Raw genomic sequence first — 19,716 nt, forward strand, 5'->3', positions numbered from 1 at the left:
GTGTATGTACAGGATGTGAGTTGATGGTCACTAGACTTCATGACTCCCAGTGTTGTGGTTATACAGGATGTGAGTTGATGGTCACTAGACTCCATGACCTCCAGTGTTGTGGTCGTACAGGATGTGAGTTGATGGTCACTAGACTCCATGCTGTATGTTATGAATCGTTCTCATATCTGATGATAGTGACTTGGCGTCAGACTGGAGGATTGTTGTTGTATTCTGTAACACTGTGATCTGTATCAGCTGACAACGTTGTTCTGTAATCCTACGAGCTTCTCAGCTGGTGTTTACAGAACATTTGGTGCCGTGTCATTATGATAGAACTGCCTTCTCAGAGAAGGCCAAGTTGGACATTTTCTCTGTTACTATCAACTATTTCTCTCGGTTTTTTTGTTGACCTGGAAATTCCCTGTTTACAATGTTATTAGAACATTATCACAATGTTAGCACAACAATGTTAACGCAACCAAAACACCACAATCGTACAATATAAACACACCACATAAAGTATCACAACGTTAACACAACATATGAATCGCCAACAGCACCTCTCAGAGCTACAAATTGTGACCAAAGTTACCGAACGATCAATACACAGTGGATAACCCAGGATAACCCAGGATAACCCAGGATAACCCGGGATAACCCAGGATAACCCTACTCTACACTGACTATCATGATTTATTTTAGTCTCCAATCAAGTTAGTAGCGTCAGGGGGCGGGGCCATTCGTACCGAACTCCTCTGTGATAGGCGGTTGAGGTTGCTGTTGAATGGCGGCATGAACACATCCAGGTCAAAGGGGTCAATGTAGCTCTCCAGCGAATCACACATCTGCTGGACCCTGTAACATACAGAGAGACCAGGATGTTACTGGACCCTGTAACATACAGAGAGACCAGGATGTTACTGGACCCTGTAACATACAGAGAGACCAGGATGTTACTGGACCCTGTAACATACAGAGAGACCAGGATGTTACTGGACCCTGTAACATACAGAGAGACCAGGATGTTACTGGACCCTGTAACATACAGAGAGACCAGGTGTGTTACTGGACCCTGTAACATACAGAGAGACCGGGATGTTACTGGACCCTGTAACATACAGAGAGACCAGGTGTGTTACTGGACCCTGTAACACACAGAGAGACCAGGATGTTACTGGACCCTGTAACATACAGAGAGACCAGGATGTTACTGGACCCTGTAACATACAGAGAGACCAGGATGTTACATAACCCTGTAACATACAGAGAGACCAGGATGTTACTGGACCCTGTAACATACAGAGAGACCGGGATGTTACTTAACCCTGTAACATACAGAGAGACCAGGATGTTACTGGACCCTGTAACATACAGAGAGACCAGGATGTTACTGAACCCTGTAACATACAGAGAGACCAGGGGGTTACTGGACCCTGTAACATACAGAGAGACCGGGATGTTACTGGACCCTGTAACATACAGAGAGACCAGGATGTTACTGGACCCTGTAACATACAGAGAGACCAGGATGTTACTGAACCCTGTAACATACAGAGAGACCAGGATGTTACTGGACCCTGTAACATACAGAGAGACCAGGATGTTACTGGACCCTGTAACATACAGAGAGACCAGGATGTTACTGGACCCTGTAACATACAGAGAGACCAGGATGTTACTGGACCCTGTAACATACAGAGAGACCAGGATGTTACTGAACCCTGTAACATACAGAGAGACCAGGGGGTTACTGGACCCTGTAACATACAGAGAGACCAGGATGTTACTGGACCCTGTAACATACAGAGAGACCGGGATGTTACTGGACCCTGTAACATACAGAGAGACCAGGGGGTTACTGGACCCTGTAACACACAGAGAGACCAGGTGTGTTACTGGACCCTGTAACAGACAGAGAGACCAGGGGGTTACTGGACCCTGTAACATACAGAGAGACCAGGATGTTACTGGACCCTGTAACACACAGAGAGACCAGGTGTGTTACTGGACCCTGTAACAGACAGAGATACCAGGTGTGTTACTGGACCCTGTAACACACAGAGAGACCAGGTGTGTTACTGGACCCTGTAACATACAGAGAGACCAGGTGTGTTACTGGACCCTGTAACATACAGAGAGACCAGGATGTTACTGGACCCTGTACCATACAGAGAGACCAGGTGTGTTACTGGACCCTGTAACACACAGAGAGACCAGGTGTGTTACTGGACCCTGTAACATACAGAGAGACCAGGTGTGTTACTGGACCCTGTAACAGACAGAGATACCAGGTGTGTTACTGGACCCTGTAACACACAGAGAGACCAGGTGTGTTACTGGACCCTGTAACATACAGAGAGACCAGGTGTGTTACTGGACCCTGTAACATACAGAGAGACCAGGATGTTACTGGACCCTGTACCATACAGAGAGACCAGGTGTGTTACTGGACCCTGTAACACACAGAGAGACCAGGTGTGTTACTGGACCCTGTAACATACAGAGAGACCAGGTGTGTTACTGGACCCTGTAACATACAGAGAGACCAGGATGTTACTGGACCCTGTAACACACAGAGAGACCAGGTGTGTTACTGGACCCTGTAACACACAGAGAGACCAGGATGTTACTGGACCCTGTAACATACAGAGAGACCGGGATGTTACTGGACCCTGTAACATACAGAGAGACCAGGTGTGTTACTGGACCCTGTAACATACAGAGAGACCAGGATGTTACTGGACCCTGTAACACACAGAGAGACCAGGTGTGTTACTGGACCCTGTAACACACAGAGAGACCAGGAAGTTACTGGACCCTGTAACATACAGAGAGACCAGGTGTGTTACTGGACCCTGTAACATACAGAGAGACCAGGTGTGTTACTGGACCCTGTAACATACAGAGAGACCAGGTGTGTTACTGGACCCTGTAACATACAGAGAGACCAGGTGTGTTACTGGACCCTGTAACAGACAGAGACCAGGTGTGTTACTGAACCCTGTAACAGACAGAGACCAGGTGTGTTACTGAACCCTGTAACACACAGAGCGACCAGGTGTGTTACTGGACCCTGTAACAGACAGAGACCAGGTGTGTTACTGGACCCTGTAACAGACAGAGAGACCAGGTGTGTTACTGGACCCTGTAACAGACAGAGAGACCAGGTGTGTTACTGGACCCTGTAACAGACAGAGAGACCAGGTGTGTTACTGGACCCTGTAACAGACAGAGAGACCAGGTGTGTTACTGGACCCTGTAACAGACAGAGACCAGGTGTGTTACTGGACCCTGTAACAGACAGAGACCAGGTGTGTTACTGGACCCTGTAACAGACAGAGACCAGGTGTGTTACTGGACCCTGTAACAGACAGAGACCAGGTGTGTTACTGAACCCTGTAACAGACAGAGACCAGGTGTGTGTACCTGGGGTCTTGGTGAGAGCGGAAGCCCCTGCCATCCTCTAGTCTGGTACCCAGGGTAGCAGTGAGATATCTCAGGTCAAATAACAGCTGTAGAGACCTGTTCTGAGTCATAGGGAACGGACAGTCCTGGGGGGAGAGAGAGGGGGAGACAGAGAGAGAGAGAGAGAGAGAGGGGGGAGAGAGAGGGGGAGAGAGAGAGAGAGAGAGAGAGGAAGAGAGAGAGAGAGAGGAAGAGAGAGAGAGAGAGAGAGGGGAGAGAGAGAGAGAGAGGGGGGAGAGAGGGGAGAGAGAGAGAGATACAGAGAGAGAGAGAGAGATACAGAGAGGGGAGAGAGAGAGAGAGAGGGGAGAGAGAGAGAGAGAGAGATACAGAGAGAGAGAGAGAGAGAGAGATACAGAGAGAGAGAGAGAGAGATACAGAGAGAGAGAGAGAGAGAGAGAGATACAGAGAGAGAGAGAGAGAGAGAGAGATACAGAGAGAGAGAGAGAGAGATATACAGAGAGAGAGAGAGAGAGAGAGAGAGAGAGAGAGAGAGAGAGAGAGAGAGAGAGAGAGAGAGAGAGAGAGAGAGAGAGAGAGAGAGAGAGAGAGAGAGAGAGAGAGATGTTCATGTCTTTAGGATGACAACTCATTTCATTGTCCAGGTGTGCTATATGATTACAGTGTCAGCCCTGTGTGTTACCTTGTCCTGTGCTGTGTGTCTGTGTTACCTTGTCCTGCGCTCTGTGTATAAGGCTCTGGTACTGGTGCAGCACCAGGTCCATGCAGCCTTGTAGTAACTCCTGTAGGGTGGGGCGGGGCACAGCATGACCCCCTACACCATTCACCTCCAGACACAGGTGGAACAGCAGAGACTGGACAAACCACGACGGCTATGGAGGGAGAGTGAGGGAGGGGGGAGCGAGAGAGAGGGAGGTGAGAGAGAGGAGGGGGGAGCGAGAGAGGGAGGAGGGGGGGAGGAGGTGAGAGAGAGGAGGGGGGAGCGAGAGAGAGGGAGGAGAGAGAGAGAGGAGGGGGGGAGCGAGAGAGAGGGACAGAGAGAGGGAGACAGAGAGAGGGAGACAGAGAGAGAGAGACAGAGAGAGGGAGGGAGACAGAGAGGGAGACAGTGAGAGACCAGAGAGATAATATTGTAGCATCTCAGTGTTAATTTTATATTTGAAAATCCTTTCTCCTGTCTGAGACACTACTGGTCATGTCCTGCTGGTCCTTTCTCCTGTCTGTGAGACACTACTGGTCATGTCCTGCTGGTCCTTTCTCCTGTCTGTGAGACACTACTGGTCATGTCCTGCTGGTCCTTTCTCCTGTCTGAGACACTACTGGTCATGTCCTGCTGGTCCTTTCTCCTGTCTGTGAGACACTACTGGTCATGTCCTGCTGGTCCTTTCTCCTGTCTGAGACACTACTGGTCATGTCCTGCTGGTCCTTTCTCCTGTCTGAGACACTACTGGTCATGTCCTGCTGGTCCTTTCTCCTGTCTGTGAGATACTACTGGTCATGTCCTGCTGGTCCTTTCTCCTGTCTGTGAGACACTACTGGTCATGTCCTGCTGGTCCTTTCTCCTGTCTGAGACACTACTGGTCATGTCCTGCTGGTCCTTTCTCCTGTCTGTGAGATACTACTGGTCATGTCCTGCTGGTCCTTTCTCCTGTCTGTGAGACACTACTGGTCATGTCCTGCTGGTCCTTTCTCCTGTCTGAGACACTACTGGTCATGTCCTGCTGGTCCTTTCTCCTGTCTGTGAGACACTACTGGTCATGTCCTGCTGGTCCTTTCTCCTGTCTGAGACACTACTGGTCATGTCCTGCTGGTCCTTTCTCCTGTCTGTGAGACACTACTGGTCATGTCCTGCTGGTCCTTTCTCCTGTCTGTGAGACACTACTGGTCATGTCCTGCTGGTCCTTTCTCCTGTCTGTGAGACACTACTGGTCAGGTCCTGCTGAGCTGAGCGATGATGTCATAACATCACTCTTACCTGGACAGGAAGTCTGATCTTGGAGGTGACGCTGCTCCCTGACTCCGCCTCTTCCTGGATCTCTAGCTCCTCCCAGTTGGTGGCGTTTGCTAGGATAGCCCCGGCGGACTCTGCGTGCAGCGAGGTCGCAAACCGACCCACCAGCGCCTTGGAGAGAGAGAGAGAGAGAGACCGGGGGGTAAGGTAATAAAGGACATGACAACAAAGGAAGGATGGCTCGGCCTAAATAGACTGGGTTGTGATTTCATTTCAAACTGATTGTTGGAGGTTTGTCTGATATTCTGAGACCACAAAACTCTGTCTGTATCAAGCCTCCCAAAGTGCTGGTCTAGGATCAGGTTCCCCTGTCCATGTAATCTAAAAGGACCAGTATTCAGTCATAGAGCTGGTCTAGGATCAGGTCCCCCTGTCCATGTAATCTAAAAGGACCAGTATTCAGTCATAGAGCTGATCTAGGATCAGGTCCCCCCTGTCCATGTAATCTAAAAGGACCAGTATTCAGTCATAGAGCTGGTCTAGGATCAGGTCCCCCCTGTCCATGTAATCTAAAAGGACCAGTATTCAGTCATAGAGCTGGTCTAGGATCAGGTCCCCCCTGTCCATGTAATTAATTTTAATCTAAAAGGCTAAACTGATCCTAGAGCTGCACTCCAACTCTGAGATGTTTAAACAGCCCCAGAAAATGTCTGACAAACGTTGATTTAGTGGTGAACTATCCCTCCATGTATCCCCCTCACCTTAGAGAGGGCGGAGCTCCATATCCGATATGCTTCCATACTGACAACCAGAAGCTCCTCTTTCAGACACGCCCACTTGGCCTGGGCGGGGCTAACCTCTGTCGCCTTGGCAGCCGCCTTCCCCAATTTCCTGCTTTGGCGGGGTGTTCCCTTGGTAACAGGGTCAGCTGCAGCACCGCCCTGTTTACCCAGGATGCACTGCCTGAGGTTGGGGCAGAGCTTGCTGAGGGACTGACAGAGGCGGGCCATGAAGAGCACCGAGCTGAGACGGGCTGGGCTGGGGGAGGAGCCAACAGGTGAGGCCGCCCCCAGTTTAGAGCGCACGCAGGTGATGATGTCACGTACGCATGCCAGACAGCGTTCACGTAGGGTCTCCTCTACCGCCACGGCGTCTGTGAACCGGTCGAATGATGAGACGGTACCGGAACCAGAACTGGACCCAGAGCCTAGGCCTATAGCGAAGGAGACTGAGGGGACCTGGGGATCTGTGGATGAAGAGGAGGAGAAGGAAGAGGTAGAGGGGGAGGAAATGGAGGAGGTGGTAGTAGAGGGGGAGGTGGAGGAGGTGGTAGGGGGGAGGTGGAGATGGAGGAGGTGGTAGAGGGGCGGGGGAGGTGGAGATGGAGGAGGTGGTAGAGGGGGAGGAGGAGGAGGAGATAGAGGGGGAGGTGGAGGAGGAGATGGAGGTGGTAGAGGGGGAGGAGGATGAGGTAGAGGGGGAGATGGAGGAGGTGGAGATGGAGGAGGTGGTAGAGGGGGAGGTAGAGATGGAGGTGGAGGAGGAGATGGAGGAGGTGGTAGAGGAGGAGGAGATGGAGGAGGTGGAGGAGGAGATGGAGGAGGTGGTAGAGGGGGAGGTGGAGATGGAGGAGGTGGTAGAGGGGGAGGTAGAGATGGAGGTGGAGGAGGAGATGGAGGAGGTGGTAGAGGAGGAGGAGATGGAGGAGGTGGAGGAGGAGATGGAGGTGGTAGAGGGGGAGGAGATGGAGGAGGAGATGGAGGAGGTGGTAGAGGGGGAGGAGATGGAGGAGGTGGTAGAGGAGGGTGAGAAGGAGGTACAGGGAGAGAAGGAGGAGGTTGGGGAGGGGGAGAAGGAGGTAGAGGGAGATGAGGAGAAGGTTGGGTAGGGGGAGAAGGAAGAGGAGGTGGTAGAGGGGGAGGTGGAGGAGGTGGTAGAGGGGGAGGTGGAGGAGGTGGTAGAGGGGGAGGTGGAGGAGGTGGTAAAGGGGGAGGAGATGGAGGAGGTGGTAGAGGGGGAGATGGAGGAGGTGGTAGAGGGGGAGGTAGAGATGGAGGTGGAGGAGGAGATGGAGGAGGTGGTAGAGGAGGAGGAGATGGAGGAGGTGGAGGAGGAGATGGAGGAGGAGGAGATGGAGGAGGTGGAGGAGGAGATGGAGGAGGTGGTAGAGGGGGAGGAGATGGTAGAGGAGGGGGAGAAGGAGGTCGAGGGAGAGGAGGAGAAGGTTGGGTAGGGGGAGAAGGAAGAGGAGGTGGTAGAGGGGGAGGTGGAGGAGGTGGTAGAGGGGGAGGTGGAGGAGGTGGAGGAGGTGGTAGAGGGGGAGGTGGAGGAGGTGGTAGAGGGGGAGGTGGAGGAGGTGGTAGAGGGGGAGGTGGAGGAGGTAGTAGAGGGGGAGGTGGAGGAGGAGGTAGTAGAGGGGGAGGTGGAGGAGGAGGTAGAGTTGGAGGTAGTAGAGGGGAGATGGAGGTGGTAGAGGAGGGGGAGAAGGAGGTGGTATAGGGGGAGGTGGAGATGAAGGAGGTGGGGGAGGAGGTAGAGTGGAGGAGAACCTCTGGTCAAAAGGAGTCCACTATAATGAGAAGAGAGTTTGAGATGCAGTCGATATTGATGACTTCATGTTAAGTAGTTCACCTTAGTTCACATTACATTATCATTAGGCCAGGTCTCCCTGGGACAATATCTGAATGGGACCTCCTGTAGAAATAAAGTCCAATATCCATCTATCTCCCTACCTGTGTTATCAGAGGACAGGTCATCCATCTGTCTCCCTACCTGTGTTATCAGAGGACAGGTCATCCATCTGTCTCCCTACCTGTGTTATCAGAGGACAGGTCATCCATCTGTCTCCCTACCTGTGTTATCAGAGGACAGGTAATCCATCTGTCTCCCTACCTGTGTTATCAGAGGACAGGTCATCCAGTCTGTCTCCCTACCTGTGTTATCAGAGGGCAGGTAGTGCTGCAGGTCATCCATCTGCCTCCCTACCTGTGTTATCAGAGGACAGGTCATCCATCTGTCTCCCTACCTGTGTTATCAGAGGACAGGTAGTCCATCTGTCTCCCTACCTGTGTTATCAGAGGACAGGTAATCCATCTGTCTCCCTACCTGTGTTATCAGAGGGCAGGTAATCCATCTGTCTCCCTACCTGTGTTATCAGAGGGCAGGTCATCCATCTGTCTCCCTACCTGTGTTATCAGAGGACATGTAATCCATCTGTCTCCCTACCTGTGTTATCAGAGGACAGGTCATCCATCTGTCTCCCTACCTGTGTTATCAGAGGGCAGGTAATCCATCTGTCTCCCTACCTGTGTTATCAGAGGACATGTAATCCATCTGTCTCCCTACCTGTGTTATCAGAGGACAGGTCATCCATCTGTCTCCCTACCTGTGTTATCAGAGGACAGGTCATCCATCTGTCTCCCTACCTGTGTTATCAGAGGGCAGGTAGTGCTGCAGGTAATCCATCTGTCTCCCTACCTGTGTTATCAGAGGACAGGTCATCCATCTGTCTCCCTACCTGTGTTATCAGAGGACAGGTCATGCATCTGTCTCCCTACCTGTGTTATCAGAGGACAGGTCATCCATCTGTCTCCCTACCTGTGTTATCAGAGGACAGGTAATCCATCTGTCTCCCTACCTGTGTTATCAGAGGACATGTAATCCATCTGTCTCCCTACCTGTGTTATCAGAGGACAGGTCATCCATCTGTCTCCCTACCTGTGTTATCAGAGGACAGGTCATGCATCTGTCTCCCTACCTGTGTTATCAGAGGACAGGTCATCCATCTGTCTCCCTACCTGTGTTATCAGAGGACATGTAATCCATCTGTCTCCCTACCTGTGTTATCAGAGGGCAGGTAGTGCTGCAGGTCATCCATCTGTCTCCCTACCTGTGTTATCAGAGGGCAGGTCATCCATCTGTCTCCCTACCTGTGTTATCAGAGGACAGGTCATCCATCCGTCTCCCTACCTGTGTTATCAGAGGACAGGTCATCCATCTGTCTCCCTACCTGTGTTATCAGAGGACAGGTCATCCATCTGTCTCCCTACCTGTGTTATCAGAGGACAGGTAATCCATCTGTCTCCCTACCTGTGTTATCAGAGGACAGGTCATCCATCTGTCTCCCTACCTGTGTTATCAGAGGACAGGTCATCCATCTGTCTCCCTACCTGTGTTATCAGAGGACAGGTCATCCATCTGTCTCCCTACCTGTGTTATCAGAGGACAGGTAATCCATCTGTCTCCCTACCTATTATCAGAGGACAGGTCATCCATCTGTCTCCCTACCTGTGTTATCAGAGGACATGTCATCCATCTGTCTCCCTACCTGTGTTATCAGAGGACAGGTCATCCATCTGTCTCCCTACCTGTGTTATCAGAGGACAGGTCATCCATCTGTCTCCCTACCTGTGTTATCAGAGGGCAGGTCATCCATCTGTCTTCCTACCTGTGTTATCAGAGGGCAGGTCATCCATCTGTCTCCCTACCTGTGTTATCAGAGGACAGGTAATCCATCTGTCTCCCTACCTGTGTTATCAGAGGGCAGGTCATCCATCTGTCTCCCTACCTGTGTTATCAGAGGGCAGGTCATCCATCTGTCTCCCTACCTGTGTTATCAGAGGACAGGTAATCCATCTGTCTCCCTACCTGTGTTATCAGAGGGCAGGTCATCCATCTGTCTCCCTACCTGTGTTATCAGAGGGCAGGTCATCCATCTGTCTCCCTACCTGTGTTATCAGAGGACAGGTCATCCATCTGTCTCCCTACCTGTGTTATCAGAGGACAGGTCATCCATCTGTCTCCCTACCTGTGTTATCAGAGGACAGGTCATCCATCTGTCTCCCTACCTGTGTTATCAGAGGACAGGTAATCCATCTGTCTCCCTACCTGTGTTATCAGAGGGCAGGTAGTGCTGCAGGTAATCCATCTGTCTCCCTACCTGTGTTATCAGAGGACAGGTCATCCATCTGTCTCCCTACCTGTGTTATCAGAGGGCAGGTCATCCATCTGTCTCCCTACCTGTGTTATCAGAGGGCAGGTCATCCATCTGTCTCCCTACCTGTGTTATCAGAGGACAGGTCATCCATCTGTCTCCCTACCTGTGTTATCAGAGGACAGGTCATCCATCTGTCTCCCTACCTGTGTTATCAGAGGACAGGTCATCCATCTGTCTCCCTACCTGTGTTATCAGAGGACAGGTAATCCATCTGTCTCCCTACCTGTGTTATCAGAGGACAGGTCATCCATCTGTCTCCCTACCTGTGTTATCAGAGGACAGGTCATCCATCTGTCTCCCTACCTGTGTTATCAGAGGACAGGTCATCCATCTGTCTCCCTACCTGTGTTATCAGAGGACATGTAATCCATCTGTCTCCCTACCTGTGTTATCAGAGGGCAGGTAGTGCTGCAGGTAATCCATCTGTCTCCCTACCTGTGTTATCAGAGGGCAGGTAGTGCTGCAGGTCATCCATCTGTCTCCCTACCTGTGTTATCAGAGGACAGGTCATCCATCTGTCTCCCTACCTGTGTTATCAGAGGACAGGTAATCCATCTGTCTCCCTACCTGTGTTATCAGAGGACAGGTCATCCATCTGTCTCCCTACCTGTGTTATCAGAGGACAGGTCATCCATCTGTCTCCCTACCTGTGTTATCAGAGGACAGGTCATCCATCTGTCTCCCTACCTGTGTTATCAGAGGACAGGTCATCCATCTGTCTCCCTACCTGTGTTATCAGAGGACAGGTCATCCATCTGTCTCCCTACCTGTGTTATCAGAGGGCAGGTCATCCATCTGTCTCCCTACCTGTGTTATCAGAGGACAGGTCATCCATCTGTCTCCCTACCTGTGTTATCAGAGGGCAGGTAATCCATCTGTCTCCCTACCTGTGTTATCAGAGGGCAGGTAGTGCTGCAGGTAATCCATCTGTCTCCCTACCTGTGTTATCAGAGGGCAGGTAGTGCTGCAGGTAATCCATCTGTCTCCCTACCTGTGTTATCAGAGGGCAGGTAGTGCTGCAGGTCATCCATCTGTCTCCCTACCTGTGTTATCAGAGGGCAGGTAGTGCTGCAGGTCATCCAGTCTGTCTCCCTACCTGTGTTATCAGAGGGCAGGTAGTGCTGCAGGTCATCCAGTCTGTCTCTGAGAGCAGCATCCAGTGATGAACAGAAGATCTGGACACAGGGTGTCAGGGCCTGAGTCTTCATGGCCAGGCCGCTCCGGTGCTGTGGCCCCCGTTGGGATACACTGACCCAGGCCGCGTCGCTCAGTAGGTCCCCCTGGGCCTCGGACCACAGGAAGGAGGCCACGTCTGCCTCGTAGAGAGCCCCTCGGCTGGGGAGGGGAGGGCTGGAGCCTGGTGGACCGGGGCCTGGAGGGGTGGGCTGGCCCTCTAGATCTCGAAGGGCAGAGGAGAGGAGCTGTCTGCAGCTGGTGGAGATAGTCTCTGTACCCTCCTGGGTGATCGCCTGGGGGAGAGAATGGAAGAAGAGGGGGAGATGGAGAACGGGAGAATTAAGGGAGCGGAAGATAGAGAGAAGGGGAGAGATAGAAAAGAGGGAGGAAGATGGAAGAGGGGGGTGGGTGTAGAAAAGAAGATGAGAGAGTGACAGGAAAGGAGAGAGAGACAGAGGGAGAGGAAACCGACAGATACAGTGGGCAGATTAGAAGTATTCTGGAGAGGAGAATTAGTTTACTAGATAGCTAGAAGACAGAAGTCAGCTGTAGCTACTAGCTAGTTAAATCAGCAGGTTAAACCTGTTGTCCTGTTTCTAAAAGGTTCCACACTGTCTGAATGGGAACAGCTCAATGTACTGAGAGGAGCAGGGTGTATAGAATACACATTAACAACAACAGTTCAATGTACTGAGAGGAGCAGGCTGTATAGAATACACACGACAAGAGAATAATATTAACAACAACAGCTCAATGTACTGAGAGGAGCAGGCTGTATAGAATACACATTAACAACAACAGCTCAATGTACTGAGAGGAGCAGGCTGTATAGAATACACATTAACAACAACAGCTCAATGTAATGAGGAGCAGGCTGTATAGAATACACATTAACAACAACAGCTCAATGTAATGAGGAGCAGGCTGTATAGAATACACATTAACAACAACAGCTCAATGTAATGAGGAGCAGGCTGTATAGAATACACATTAACAACAACAGTTCAATGTAATGAGGAGCAGGCTGTATAGAATACACATTAACAATAACAGCTCAATGTAATGAGGAGCAGGCTGTATAGAATACACATTAACAACAACAGCTCAATGTAATGAGGAGCAGGCTGTATAGAATACACATTAACAACAACAGCTCAATGTAATGAGGAGCAGGCTGTATAGAATACACATTAACAACAACAGCTCAATGTACTGAGAGGAGCAGGCTGTATAGAATACACATTAACAACAACAGCTCAATGTAATGAGGAGCAGGCTGTATAGAATACACATTAACAACAACAGTTCAATGTACTGAGAGGAGCAGGCTGTATAGAATACACATTAACAACAACAGCTCAATGTAATGAGGAGCAGGCTGTATAGAATACACATTAACAACAACAGCTCAATGTACTGAGAGGAGCAGGCTGTATAGAATACACATTAACAACAACAGCTCAATGTACTGAGAGGAGCAGGCTGTATAGAATACACATTAACAATAACAGCTCAATGTAATGAGGAGCAGGCTGTATAGAATACACATTAACAACAACAGCTCAATGTACTGAGAGCAGCAGGCTGTATAGAATACACATTAACAACAACAGTTCAATGTACTGAGAGCAGCAGAGTGTATAGAATAGACACGACAAGAGAATAATATTAACAACAACAGCTCAATGTACTGAGAGGAGCAGAGTGTATAGAATACACATTAACAACAACAGCTCAATGTAATGAGGAGCAGGCTGTATAGAATACACATTAACAACAACAGCTCAATGTACTGAGAGGAGCAGGCTGTATAGAATACACATTAACAACAACAGCTCAATGTAATGAGGAGCAGGCTGTATAGAATACACATTAACAACAACAGTTCAATGTAATGACGAGCAGGCTGTATAGAATACACATTAACAACAACAGCTCAATGTAATGAGGAGCAGGCTGTATAGAATACACATTAACAACAACAGCTCAATGTACTGAGAGGAGCAGGCTGTATAGAATACACATTAACAACAACAGCTCAATGTAATGAGGAGCAGGCTGTATAGAATACACATTAACAACAACAGTTCAATGTAATGAGGAGCAGGCTGTATAGAATACACATTAACAACAACAGCTCAATGTAATGAGGAGCAGGCTGTATAGAATACACATTAACAACAACAGCTCAATGTACTGAGAGGAGCAGGCTGTATAGAATACACATTAACAACAACAGTTCAATGTACTGAGAGGAGCAGGCTGTATAGAATACACATTAACAACAACAGCTCAATGTACTGAGAGCAGCAGAGTGTATATAATACACACGACAAGAGAATAATATTAACAACAACAGCTCAACTGTCAGCGCTCCTTTCTATTTTATACCACGGACACAGATTAGTCCTGGACTGAAACGCCTGGTCAACAGAGACTCTCCATAGAAGGTGTTACTTCCTCCAGGACTAAAGCCTGGTCAACAGAGATTCTCCATAGAAGGTGTTACTTCCTCCAGGACTAAAGCCTGGTCAACAGAGATTCTCCATAGAAGGTGCTACTTCCTCCAGGACTAATGTCTGGTCAACAGAGATTCTCCATAGAAGGTGCTACTTCCTCCAGGACTAATGTCTGGTCAACAGAGATTCTCCATAGAAGGTGCTACTTCCTCCAGGACTAAACCCTGGTCAACAGAGATTCTCCATAGAAGGTGTTACTTCCTCCAGGACTAAAGCCTGGTCAACAGAGATTCTCCATATAAGGTGCTACTTCCTCCAGGACTAAAGCCTGGTCAACAGAGATTCTTCATAGAAGGTGCTACTTCCTCCAGGACTAAAGCCTGGTCAACAGAGATTCTCCATAGAAGGTGCTACTTCCTCCAGGACTAAAGCCTGGTCAACAGAGATTCTCCATAGAAGGTGCTACTTCCTCCAGGACTAAAGCCTGGTCAACAGAGATTCTCCATAGAAGGTGCTACTTCCTCCAGGACTAAAGCCTGGTCAACAGAGATTCTCCATAGAAGGTGTTACTTCCTCCAGGACTAATGCCTGGTCAACAGAGATTCTCCATAGAAGGTGTTACTTCCTCCAGGACTAAAGCCTGGTCAACAGAGATTCTCCATAGAAGGTGTTACTTCCTCCAGGACTAAAGCCTGGTCAACAGAGATTCTTCATAGAAGGTGCTACTTCCTCCAGGACTAAAGCCTGGTCAACAGAGATTCTCCATAGAACGTGCTACTTCCTCCAGGACTAAAGCCTGGTCAACAGAGACTCTCCATATAAGGTGCTACTTCCTCCAGGACTAAAGCCTGGTCAACAGAGACTCTCCATAGAAGGTGCTACTTCCTCCAGGACTGATGTCGTGCACCACACACTTCCTTCCAAGCGTCCACAATCAAAGCCTGGGGACAAGGCCTGGGTCTCATTAATCTAAGCCTAGATTAAGACTAACTTTAATCTGTGTCCTGGAAACGGGAGATTAGCTAGTTACCTGCAGGCGTTGTAGGAAGAGCTGCTGTAGGAAGTCCTCCCACAGCGCTAGGGGGCGCTCTAACAGCCGCTGGCAGATGAAGCTCCAGTGTTGACTGATGGAGTCAGTGGAGAGGAGGTCCCACACAGCATCTCTGATGGAGGCTAGGCCCTTCAGACTGTTCACATAGACCAGCAGACTGCTGACACCATTACAGATGTCTTCCTTACAGCTGGGAGAAATAAAACAACATGATAACAACCCTAACCAGACTGCTGTTTCTATTTGCAAAATAAAGGGTATTGATTGGCTGAAATATAGCAGCTGTTTCTATATGCAAAGTAAAGGTCATTGATTGGATGATGTCTTACGTGTTGATCCACTGCTGTAGGGTGTCTCTGAGCTGCTCTCTCTTGATTGGCTGAGCCAGGGTTCTGAGGGCGGGCTGGAACTCAGCGATGGAGGAAGGGAGGTACTTGAACCAGCTTCCTGTACTCACCTCCTCCTGAAGGATACGCCTCCCTTTACCTGGACAACAGGGGACAACAGGGGACACAGGTGAGACCGGAAGGACAGATTACCACAGAGATGCCAACAGTTCTATAATTAAGCAATAAGGCCTACAGGGGTGTGGTGTATTGGCCATATACCACAAACCCCCGAGGTGCCTTAATGCTATTATAAACTGGTTACCAACAAACATCTAACAGTAAACAAATCTTTTTTGTATCTTTACAATATACCCATGGTATATTGTTGGATATACACACATCTGAAACACTGTCTCAGACCATCAGCATCCAGGAACCAAACTCCTCGGTTTATAATTGGTATTTAAATCCTCCATTGTCGAAAGTCAATATCCCTCAGAGAGGATTGGATAGGTGTATGTAACAAGGCGAAAATTCTACCCGGCCAATCAAAAAGGTCAAGGTAGAGCTGTTACCATGTTGCTTATACAATCGTATATAACACGCTTATATCATCTTATCAAAGTTAGGGGCTCCAGATCGTAAGTTAGACCATCATTGTAAATAAGAATTTGATCTTAACTGACTTGCCTAGTTAAATAAAGGATAAATAAAGGTTAAATAAAGGTTAAATAAAGGTTAAATAAAGGTTAAATAAAGGTTAAATAAAGGTTAAATAAAAAGTAAATAAATCAAAAGTACTTTTTCTTCTTCACCCATTTCTTGCAAGGTATCGTAGGTAATGTACCTGTAGGTGTGGTGGAGGTGACGTTCTCCAGAGTGGTGAAGAGGAGGCCGGAGCTCAGCCCTCCGTCCCCCAGCCGAGGACTCCCTTCTGGGGCGACGTAGAAGACAGCGTAGGCCTGGTACAGAGTGGTCACCAGCAGCTCTACCAGGCTACACACCTGGGCCTTAATACCAGCACCTGGGACACACACAGACACGGCTGTCAACCTGAACCACACATCAAAACACCAGTCCACTGAACAGAGAGGAGGAAATGAAATGGTTTTCCCAAACAATCCAAGCATGATGGAAGTGTGATAACATGGCATGTTGACTTTGAGTAGAAGTGTCAAGGCTGTAATATGTTGTATTGTGGTTTGGTTTAACAACATGTTGGGGCGTCGCCTGTTGACTAGCTGTATGGAGATTGTCTTGTGTTACGTAAGGTGAGATGTATATTGTGTTGTATTGTGTAGGATGTTGTGTTGTATTGTATATTGTGTAGGATGTTGTGTAGTGTATTGTGTTGTGTTGGATGTTGTGTTGTATTGTATATTGTGTAGGATGTTGTGTTTTATTGTATATTGTGTAGGATGTTGTGTAGTGTATTGTGTTGTGTATTGTATTGTGTTGGATGTTGTATTGTGTTGTGTATTGTGTTGGATGTTGTATTGTGTTGTGTTGGATGTTGTGCATTGCGTTGTATTGTGTAGGAAGTATGTGTGGTATTGTATTGTATGTTGTATTGTGTTGTATTGTATTGTGTTGGATGTTGTATTGTGTTGTGTATTGTGTTGGATGTTGTGTATTGTATTGTGTTGGATGTTGTATTGTGTTGTATTGTGTAGGAAGTATGTGTGGTATTGTATTGTGGTACAGTGGTATATACTAGTACCATGTTGTGGCTGGTTGAGTAGCTGTTGGATAGAGGCCTTCCTAGCCAGCAGGAAGTCAGCCAGAGCCTGACGTGGAGAGCTGTCCTCTAGGAGCATGGTGGACACTAGGGCCTCAGCGATGGCTTGGTCGGACACCGCCCGACCACGCAGGACTGACTTACTGTCCAGCAAAATGGTGGACCTGGGAGAGGGGTAGAAGAGAGAGAGAGAGATGTAGTCTTTTTTTGTTTTAGCTCAGCAGGATTTTAGGAGCACTGCGCAACTAGGAAAATAATTTCCCAGAAGAAAGTTAAGATTCATTAGGGTCATGGTGGCACCATTACTACAGTGAAAACCTCTTGTTTCTAGCCCAACCAGGTCAAAATATCTGACCCATTACTACAGTGAAAACATCTTGGTTCTAGCCCAACCAGGTCAAAAGATCTGACCATATTACCAGGGCAATATTTGTATCTTCCTATAGCGGATGCCATTTTACATTCATAACCATGTCGTGGGCCGATCTAAAACTACTTGCGCATCATTAACCATTCGTTTACACTTTGTTCAGTCACGTTGCCTCATTGGCAAGCTAGCTAACAACCTGGTAACTTCACCAGTGTCTCCAAACATTTGGGGCACAGAAAGAGAGGGACAGCTTCTTCAGGAGATCAATGGTCAAAGCAGCAATGAATGAATGACAGATCTCTTGCTTGTCATCATCACAAACCTGATGTTTTTAAAGAGACAGTGGACCATTTTCATTAATGCATCTCAATAGGAAAATAGTGCTTTTACACAATGTAGAAACGTAATATTAAAAAAAAATGACTTTAATTTCAATGACGGGTATTCGTATCAATATTTTATATTTTATAATAAACTGTCTTTACAGTGTTACATATTGGTGTCTAGGACTCAACATTCAGAAATACATAGAATTTATATAGGACCAATATAGGCTGTGTCTGAATCAATTTAAAACATATTTTCTGGTGCTCCTTAATTTAATGTGTTGCTCCTAAATTCAATGTGGTGCTCCTAAATTTAATGTGGTGCTCCTAAATTTAATGTGGTGCTCCTAAATTTAATGTGGTGCTCCTAAATTTTATGTGGTGCTCCTAAATTTTATGTGGTGCTCCTAAATTTTATGTGGTGCTCCTAGCCCTGCTCGGTAGGCTCTTCAATTTCAAAGAAAATCCAGATTTGATAATCGTCTCCCTCATCCAAAATTACATCACGATGACATTCACCTGAAGTGTCCAGCAGCAGCCACCTGCCTGACCAGGATGGGGAAGCGAGCGAGGACGGGGCTGTACTGTGGTCCTCCAGCCTCCAGGTGGAGCTGTCTGTGCAGGTGGCAGCAGAGCAGGTAGAGCTGGGTGGCCTGCAGCAAAGAGGGTGGTAAACCAGGGAGAGGCTATAAGGGCTTTTCTGACTAGCATCCCATTGACAGCCCGACTACCCAAACTATAAAACTGACCTTAACCTAATTTTAACCAATTCTGAAATTAAATATTGGTTGGCTGGTCAGGAGTGTCCATTAAACCAAGAGTTAGCTCATTAGCATTAGCCATGCCCTATGATGTGGGTTTACATACATCATCGATCATTGGCCATGCCCAGATAGTATTAGCAACAACGGCTAAGTATGCCATGTCTTCCTATGGGAAATGCTAACAGTCCACTGTCTTAGTAATAAGTGTCTTTGCCTGCAGGTACTGAGAGGCCTCCATGGAACTCCAGATCCTCTCTGGGATCTCCAGCAGCAGCTTGATCTGAGAGGCCATGGTGTAGAACTTCTCCTGGGACTGCCTCTGGACCTGGTGTGGAGAGAGAGAGAGAGAGTTTATAAACACATACAGACAGAGAGAATCACAGGGATAACACAGTGATTGATCTGAGAGGCCATGGTGTAGAACTTCTCCTGGGACTTGATGGGAGAGCTGGCCTAAGATAGGCTACATTACATACATAAGTAAAGGGACAGGCAGAGAGACAATCAGACAGACATAAGGTGTAGATATTGAAACCCACACAGATATACCCATCATTGACATATACCATTCATCTCACAATGGGTGGAACCTGTCGGGGTCTAATCACACATCATAAACTGTCCAGAAGGGATCCGGGAATGGTATTCTGCAGAACAGTTTGCTACCTAAATCAACAGAACTAGTTAGCCACCACCATGTAACGTTAGCTCGCTAGCTTCACAATGGAGCCATATACCTCTTCTTTGCTGTTGCTTTGGGGAACACTTTTCCCCTGTTTCAGCTTGTGGCAATAGCGGTGCATGTCCTGGATGGACGTAACTACGCTCTCCGAACACTGACGCATCTCTCCGATGGTGTCGGCGGCGTCGATCAAATCGCGGTACCGTTCGCCCACCATCTGACGAAGTTCCTCCTTCTTGTGCTCGATCTCTCCGCGGACATTCCGCTCGATGCCGCGTATCTCCTCGGTGTTGTACCGCTCGAACAGAACCGTCGGATCTCGGATATCCGAAACCCGGAGAGATTGAGCAGGAACCACGGCCATCGCAGCTGAGCTTCACAGTAAGCGAAGTGCCAACCTGAAGGATCTACAACCCGGAAGACGGAGCGAAACTCACTTCCACGTAAACAATGCATC

The 19,716-nt window shown here is 48.4% G+C and overlaps 1 protein-coding gene across 1 annotated transcript; it reads right to left on the minus strand.

Moving 5' to 3' along the window:
- Positions 1 to 674: 674 nt before the first annotated feature.
- On the minus strand, positions 675 to 19,705 carry LOC139570556 (conserved oligomeric Golgi complex subunit 1-like). Its single transcript, XM_071392520.1, has 13 exons — positions 19,315 to 19,705; positions 18,792 to 18,902; positions 18,333 to 18,466; positions 17,100 to 17,281; positions 16,227 to 16,403; positions 15,380 to 15,536; positions 15,030 to 15,240; positions 11,461 to 11,833; positions 6,130 to 6,614; positions 5,393 to 5,539; positions 4,128 to 4,289; positions 3,418 to 3,542; positions 675 to 846 (listed from the first exon to the last, which is right to left on the minus strand). The coding sequence occupies exons 1-13, from the start codon at positions 19,621 to 19,623 to the stop codon at positions 690 to 692; spliced, it is 2,730 nt and encodes a 909-aa protein (XP_071248621.1). The 5' UTR covers positions 19,624 to 19,705; the 3' UTR covers positions 675 to 689.
- Between the last annotated feature and the right edge of the window lie 11 nt (positions 19,706 to 19,716).

This window comes from Salvelinus alpinus, chromosome 1 (genome assembly GCF_045679555.1).
Source record: "Salvelinus alpinus chromosome 1, SLU_Salpinus.1, whole genome shotgun sequence".
NCBI classification, from domain to species: Eukaryota; Metazoa; Chordata; class Actinopteri; order Salmoniformes; family Salmonidae; genus Salvelinus; species Salvelinus alpinus.